At 36.8% G+C, this 8,341-nt stretch overlaps 1 protein-coding gene across 1 annotated transcript; it reads left to right on the top strand.

Annotated features, from left to right (window-relative positions):
- Window positions 1-267: 267 nt before the first annotated feature.
- LOC145909487 (uncharacterized) lies at window positions 268-7,964 on the top strand. Its single transcript, XM_082996878.1, has 10 exons — window positions 268-293; window positions 534-608; window positions 925-1,066; window positions 2,901-3,070; window positions 3,526-3,604; window positions 4,005-4,061; window positions 4,787-4,917; window positions 6,490-6,640; window positions 6,973-7,080; window positions 7,881-7,964. The coding sequence occupies exons 1-10, from the start codon at window positions 268-270 to the stop codon at window positions 7,962-7,964; spliced, it is 1,023 nt and encodes a 340-aa protein (XP_082853004.1).
- Window positions 7,965-8,341: the final 377 nt, after the last annotated feature.

The following is an 8,341-nucleotide window of genomic DNA, read 5'->3' as shown; positions in this document are numbered from 1 at the left end:
TGTTTTGATGCAGACTGCAAAGGAAACTTGTGTATTATGTTGCTGTTGCTGCTAGGCATATTATATTTTAATAATATGTCCTTCTGGCATAATTAACGTGACTTTTATTGTCCGATGTTTTACCTGATACACAGCTAGGCTTGGAAACTTGTATGTTACTACGGCTATATAGGTGTTAACTCAAGGTTCAAACCTGTTGTTAGCTTACCTGTGTTGCTGTGAGTTTACCTGAAGGGAGTGGGATGTTGCAGCGAGGTGAAACAAAAAATGCAAAGCAACTCATCTGTTTTGAGGTAAATATGTGTTAGTTTTGGATCTATTGAAGTAATTCACTTGTATGTTCACATATGTGGTTTACTTGTACGTAAAACTTTCTCAACTAAAACCTGATTGTGGTGTTACTGTTGAGACATTAAAACTTCCTCAACCATTTCTAGTGACCAATTGATTTCTTTTACTCAAATTTAGACACAGATGTATGTAAATAAGCAAAAACAATGGATGGAAAAAATAATTCTGTGACTTTGGTATAGATTGCTTTACTTTGATTACAAATTTTTTAGTGAAACGCTAAAGAAACAACAAAGCAGTCGAACAAGGCGACACAAGTACGTAAAGATTGTTTTTCATTTTGCATCGACGCTTAGTGGGCGTAACTGACTAATCAACAAGCTGAAGTCGAAACACTAAGTCTCACTTGGTCAATGCATATAGTTATGGCCAGTCCTTTTTAAAAGTACAAATTACATCATTAGTTCATGGCAGTTTGATCTTGAATTATGTTGAAGTTTAACTGTGTGTTTGACTTGCTCTTTCATTGTCATTACAAAACGACATAAAGCGATTCGTTACGTAAAATTTAAGACCATTGCTTTTTATTGGGTTTAAATCCGTTTTGATTTGGACGTATTTGTTTTACTGAAGCCAACGAAGCTTCCCGTCTTCGGTTCCCCAAAAGAAGCAGAAGACAGAGTGCAACCGGGTTCCTGACGAAACAAAAAACCTGGAGGACTCAGTTTGCAAAGTTGATACTGACTACTTGCTCGTATTTTTAGGCTTTTTCAAGGTACTAACTGGTTGTATTGGTAATTGCATGTTATTTTGTGCTCCATTGTCCTTATCAATGTTTGCATCATCGATCTGGAGCAAAAAAATAAGGATGGCTAAAAAAGGAATATGATTTACATTTGAATGATAGAAAATGATTTTTTAAGAGGCATGTAAATGTTTTAAACAAATCATGTTGGCAAAAACAGGAGAAAGACTTGCATTTAACGTTGTTTGAGGTAAAACATATTCAAAATAAGGACGCCACTGCTAAAATAGCTAAAATCCCAAAAATGCCGCTCTGTTACAAATAGCATATAAATGGGGACAGTATTACGTCCCTGAGGGTATTTGACGAGATAGCTGTAGTATTATTTCCCATGGAAAGCAAGAGATTGCAACTAGAACGTCAAGAAAATCATATTTTAATCGCAGAAAAAACTCAATCTTTCAGAACTATTTTCAAATCTCAGCATCATGCATTCCCACCACCCTTGTAGAGTTTAAGTGTGACACTCATCATTCAGCATGGGATTATTGACTGCACTTATGTCTATATAAGTCCCCTCGAAAAGGATTTTTCAATCTCCTTTTTATTTGTAACATCGATCCTCTTTTCTTCTGTGCGAGAGCTCGGAACTTTGTAGTTTATCCGTTTGAAATGCAATGATCTTCTAATTTGTAAGCTAATGTAAGATAATATGAGGCCTAATACAAAATGTTTATCAGTCAGTGCACTGGTCAACCACTATTGTGTATATTGGAAAAGATCGCGACGAGTTCAAACCCTCCAAACCCTATTACACGATCCAATGGCGATATGACATCATACTTTTCCATTAAAGCATGGACTAATTTTGGCTAACAGGGTTATGTCGTTAATTGAATTGACGTTCAACATGCCGGTTTAAGTTAATGCATACACGAAAGGGAAAGGTTTTAAAAAGACTGTGAGCATTTTGGGTGCGAATATAATGTACATTGTGTCGATCAATCGAAATAACTTTAGCCAAACTGTTTATCAAAACATAAAAACATCATTTTTGTCTGTCTGTGTATTTTAAGACGATTACATATAACAAAATGCACCAGACGTGGGCAAACTTTACGACAAAAAAGAGAGTGTTTTCATGAACGTGATTGCTAGGGCTGATGATGTCGTATAGGCGAAATATATATATTCTGTAAACCAGTATCTTGGATGTTTGTGTAATAATCTGGGTCAGTCATAGCAATCACTCTTGCCATGTAAACGTTAAAGTTTAACACTTATCATTACATGGTAATTGCCGCAACATTGCAATATATTGTATAACATATATTGGCGAATCGCATACAGCTGTCGGGCCAAATCTGGCCTGTTCTTTCTGTCAGTATAGAGTGTTTTCAGCCGTATAACGTTTATATAATGCTATCAAAAAGCAAAAAACGTGCACAAAAACATGAAAAGCAACGGTAATTTTATTGCAACACCTGGCTGACTATACTGACAGAAAGAACAGGCCAGATTTGGCCCGACAGCTGTATGCGATTCGCCAATATATGTTATACAATATATTGCAATGTTGCGGCAATTACCATGTAATGATAAGTGTTAAACTTAAACGTTTACATGGCAAGAGTGATTGCTATGACTGACCCAGATTATTACACAAACATCCAAGATACTGGTTTACAGAATATATATATTTCGCCTATACGACATCATCAGCCCTAGCAATCACTTTCTTCATTAATTTTGGTGCCACGATCCCAAGACCAATCAAATTTGTCAGTGGGCTTTACACGTAAACATTCCTACATGTCCAGACGTTTGCATGGAATAAAATAAATTAAAACCGTGTACATTCCAGCTACTCCTGGTAGTACCCCTGCTTGTCTTGGGGGTGATACTAATTAGCGTCCGCAGCGCCGCTGTTGACCCGCTGGGTCAGGCGCCGACGCCTCATCCTGATGAAGTTTCATTCGTCGACGTCACCGTAGTCTACAAAGTGGGCGTGGAAAAAACTCTTAGAAATCCGAGGTAAGATCGACTTTTTCACTGTGGTATGATGACGTCATTCTACACGTCACGCATTATTATTATTTGGCACATATTAAATAAGATCTGTTTGAAAAAGAGCCCTACTTTTTTGCATGCTTTTTGAAACTGATGCGCACACAATAACTAGCGAAACGCATCATAGAAATATTACAGCATCAACAGTGCCAAACAATTGCGTCAGAATTGAATTATTTCTGTACAAATGCACACCTTATCAATACCATAGCAGCGTCCAAGCACTAAAATAGTTACGTCAGAAATGTCGATATTTCCCCGGAAGAAATATTAAATTATTCATTGGGAACCAGAAGTTGTATTTATTTCAACGTGAAGTTTTGATAAGCTTGCTTTTTCGGGTAGTATATCGTATTCGCCATATCTTATTGCATTCGTTGTTGTGCTTTGTAAACTTCGTATGTTTGTGTTCTGTTTAGGAATGATCCCACAGAAACAACTTACGAAATTCAGTCCATTGGAAATGAAAGCTTAGCACCAGTGTGGACTGCCATAATGGTAACTGTATTTGAAACTATGCAAAAGTTGCCAGATTTCCTATGTTAAATACTACTGTTCGTACTTCTGGTTATACACCTTTTTATTTAAAAAGTGTATATTTGTTGTATTTTCACCGGAAGAATGAACATATTTCCTATACTTTGGGTAACTTTTTGTTCAGAAAAATTCTTTTACTGCGTTAGTGTTCAGAAAATCGCCTGTCTCATTACTTGAATAATTTTTAGTGCTGCTTTTTTTAGACGATTTAAAATAGAAAGCTATTATGTTTTTAATAATGACCAACTTTCCTCTCGTTTTATCAGCATGACATAAAATAGGTTGCAATAAGAAATAGTTAAACAATATATTTAAAAAATTTTTAGTACGTAAATAAAATTCAGTTCATTAATATCTACAGCTTGCGACATCGGCGGCTAGCGACTTCATTGCTGTCAGGAAACGAAGAGGATCAACGGTAATTGTTCTTTGTATCTGCACCGTCATTACCTCATGAAGTACCTCCATCGCTATCTATAGGTTGAAAAGGGTTAAATTTGATATCTTGCGAGTAACAGATAGAATGCTTTGTTTCATAATACTATATGGCCAAGTACGAAAAAACCTTTTCGTTGATGTTAAAATCGACCCATGTATGCAACACGGAAGGTGACGTCAGCACAAGTCCCAACAATTATTTCGTTGGCGGAAATATTAATCATCTGTCATACGAAAAGAGTGTTCATATATTATTTCTATTTTTGCGTTGGCAATATGGAGAAATCTACGAAACTGAAACGCAAATTCGCTAGGTGTTTTTTATTTCAATAGAAGTGCCATTTAAAGGCAACATCCATATATAGAGCAGGGGTGCACAACCTGCGGCCATACATAAGCTTTATAAAACATTTGCATTGCCGGCTGTGCATTGTAGAGATCTTAAGAGGTTTTCCTGGGTGTTTGGCTTCTAAAATTGGTCAGAAATTTTTAGGTAAGAAAAATCCTTAAACATATCATTTTATTCCACATTTAAGCATAAGTAGATGCGACGATATCAGTTTGTACTCACTGCATGGCGGCCGTTAGTGAAAGTAAGTCGGCAATAATAAAAAGAGATGTGCACCCCTGATATGTAGAATCACTGTTTGATCGATACCTTTCAAATCTAGTTTATATCAAAATGCGTTTGTGTTACATCTGCAGATCGTGGTTTACATGCTTGTTTCCACCGTGTCGTTTGTGGCTTGTATTCTGTGCATTGAATACGATCGTCTGGAAATCCTCAGAATCAATGAAAGCCCATACAGTGACAAGTTACAACTCCATTTCAGACTGTAAGTAGATAATGGTGACTAGATGTCTCACCTACACCACAATCCACGTTTTAATGGATTGAAATGTGTATAACTTGGAGATGAGGAAGGGTTTTGTAGTCAAAATGTAACTCCATGCAAATGAACATGTTCATTTTCGTCTAGGGAAAGGCTTTAAATTAAACTTTTGTAAATATTTATAACACATGTCAGGACAGGTCTACGTTTACAAACTACACACGAAGAGTCCAAGTTGAAACAAACATGGTAACTTATTTATGCTGGATGGCCTCCGCCACTGTAGAGCAAAACCTATTGGTTGGAACTGAAGGAAACGTTTTCTTCTTCAGTTATGTTTGGTCGACATTATTTGATAATCTGCAACTGTTTTGACAAAGCTTACTGTACAATTATTTTTGTTAGTTTTTGATGTCATTCTTGTCAAACAGCAGGATCATGCGTATAACATCAATTACATGTTGGAACATATCAGGATAGTTAAATTTAATTTCAAGTGAATAGCCCTTTGTACGATACTGAATAACAATTGTATGGTAAAAGCATTAGATTAAAGATCGAGTAAGTTTGTTTTCTGCTATACCACAACCACGTTATCACTGCGTAATACCACAAACACACAGATTGCGAATCACTACCACACAGATTGTGAATCGCAAAGCTTGCTGCTTAGTGCCACAAGTGATGCACATTCTCGTGCGTTTTGAATTTAAAATGCTGTTAAAAGGCCTGCCCACGGCGAGCGTTCACCTGGTGACCAACCTTTTCGTGGCCTAACTTTAATTGCACATCAATATTTCATAACTGAACACTCGTATTGTCAATATTTTAACAAACCAAAAGTTGTGTCCGTATGCGATCGGGTTATTCTTTCTTTAAAGCGCCATGCCAAGGGGATTAGGCTGTCGTACAAAACGGTTTGTTAATTTTGGCGACTTCACGTACATTACCTGAATAAAACATGCATTCAATTGAACTTTCGCTGTTAAAACCGAAAGTGCGAAAAGTTAATTTTTGCGATTGATGGTTTGTAACCGAAAGGTTTGGGTATGATTAATACGTATTGGTTTTAAAGTCAATGTCCAATAATGTTTTTCCTTGTAAAATGCGTTAATTGTTTTGAAATGTAAAAAAAAATTTGAATAATATAATAAAATTTTACAAATAATGGACTGTGCTAACACTGTGCTTGGACCTATAGTGTATGAATTTCGCCAGTTACTCTGTCGGGCAATGATTTTCTTCTGGCAAAATCAAGACTGATCGATTGTCATACAATTTAAAGTTTCGCCAGGTTTTATATGCTTATATATCGTAAAGTTTCGCCAGGTTCTGTATGTTTTTGTAGTAAAGTTTCGCCAGGTTCTATATGTTTTTGTAGTAAAGTTTCGCCAGGTTCTATATGTTTTTGTAGTAAAGTTTCGCCAGGTTGTATATGAGTACAAAACGCCAAGTATTTAAATACCGCAGTCCCCACAGTTGAAAATCATTCCGTGCCTCTGGTTTCACAGAGAAACAATGTTCGTTTTTTTCCCCAAAACGAAACTTAACTTTGTGTACCTGAATGATTTGCAGATACTTATCTTGCGTAATCGTGGCTTCAATTGGAGTGGCCACTGGGGGTCTCACAATATATGTTGGCACCCGCATGGCGGCGGTAGAGCAGCATCGCCTGTACATGGAGCGTGAGGGTCTGGAACCAATTTTCAACAAAAAGCGGATTATGGTTAGTTAATTGTTTGAAACGGTTGCACCTATGTATGGTCATGTACTTAGATAATTCTGGATTATTTCAAAAACTCTTTGCTTTGTTTATTAGCCGAAAATCTGGATAATTTCTAGAATGTTGCCATTGTGATGATTAGTTACAAATAGTATGACCAAAAGAAGAACTTGTTTTATTTCTACTTCTGTTAATTTACACGGGTTTCAGTAAAACTTGGATCAGCGTGATAATGTGTGGAAATAGAGTAAGGCGTATTAAAAATGGTGGCATCGCATGTTGCAAGTTGTGGGTTCGATTCCACCACAAGCCACCAACAAGTTTTAATGTTACAGATGCCACTTGCTCTAATGAACCTGGCGCGGAGATTCAGGTGTATAAGCGATTCAGATTCCATCCTTTCTTCCGACTACGACGCGGAATCCACGACTGCTCAAAAGGAGGTGAGTGAGCAAAAAGGCCTCCAAGTGGTCTCCATTCTTTCTTTGTAGATTGTTTTCTAAACTATTTAAATGTTTTACCTTCAGCAACCCAGTTAATATAGGCATTGCCTTGCTGTATTTGGGAATTGTTTTTCGCAGTAATACGACCTTATTTCGAAGACAAACACAATTCTCAATTATTTATATGATTAGCAATGTGGAGCCAATAATAGGGACCTGACGGCACTATTGGTTGAGCTTTGCTTGGCCATAGTGTCTCCACCTTGTTTTCTCCGTAAGGTTGCACCTAGTTTGGTGCCCAACGGATGACGGTGATTGTATAGTCACCACAAAGTGGAAGTCTTTGCTTGGCCGTTTGGTCAGCAAAGTCGTCTGATAGTCACACCAGCTGCAGTGATGAGACCTTTTAGGTCGAAACAGTGGCCATCTGTCTGCAGCTTATACACTATTTGTATGATTGTTAGATATTATATAGATTGCCTTTCCATCTGCTGCAGTAATAATTTACATATACTTCGAAATATACATAGCAAAACTAAATATTGTTCTTACACTGGCACTGATCGTCCTTGACTCCTTTTGAGTCCCAGAAATATAATATATTGATTCGTAAAGACAGATCCGCCGGCCACCGACCTGCACAGGCTGATTACTGTAGTCATTTTTTTACAGTTTCGTTAGCAAAACTAGTCTTTTAAAGCCTATTCGCACGACATATCTACTGACTGGACCGCATTAATCATTTCTTGGTCATAATGTTGTGACGTCATCAAAAAACCTACATTTTTTGTTTTTTACAGAGTGGTGACGCATCAGTAAATTTTGAAACCCCAGTAAACTCTGAGCAAAAGCCGAACTCAAACAACCAAGTCTCCAACGTCTAGTGTTTGTCATGTTGTGTTTTCATTTCAATAAAATGCGCCCTGGGCGAATTCTTGCTTGATTCTGTTGCAAAATTTCTGAAATTTTAAGCTCAAAATCTTATTTGTTGCGAATTAAACGATGGTCGAATAAGAAAGCAACTGAAAATTCTTTGTAAAATTCAGGACATTTTGATTGTTATTTCTGTTAAAGGCATGTGATAAAACAAATATTAATGGAAATTCTACAACTTTCAATCACAGACAAAACCTACAGTAGAAAATTCGGTCGGGACAGAAAAAATGGTATTCATTTGAAAACATGTATAAAACAAGAACGACAATGTTAGCAGATTTGGTATGAGCCAAAATTTGGAAATTTTGTTGCTGATGCATATTAC

The sequence above is a fragment of the Ascidia mentula genome, chromosome 7 (assembly GCF_947561715.1).
Source record: "Ascidia mentula chromosome 7, kaAscMent1.1, whole genome shotgun sequence".
NCBI lineage: Eukaryota > Metazoa > Chordata > Ascidiacea > Phlebobranchia > Ascidiidae > Ascidia > Ascidia mentula.
The sequence above is the reverse complement of the archived record's forward strand: the minus strand, read 5'-3'. Positions and strand labels throughout refer to the sequence as shown.

Coding starts and splice junctions, on each gene's coding strand:
- LOC145909487 (XM_082996878.1), top strand. CDS start 268: ATGCAAAGCAACTCATCTGTTTTGAG. Junction 1,067..2,900: donor TATTTTTAGGCTTTTTCAAG/GTACTAACTGGT, acceptor TGTACATTCCAG/CTACTCCTGGTAGTACCCCT. Junction 4,062..4,786: donor GGAAACGAAGAGGATCAACG/GTAATTGTTCTT, acceptor TTACATCTGCAG/ATCGTGGTTTACATGCTTGT.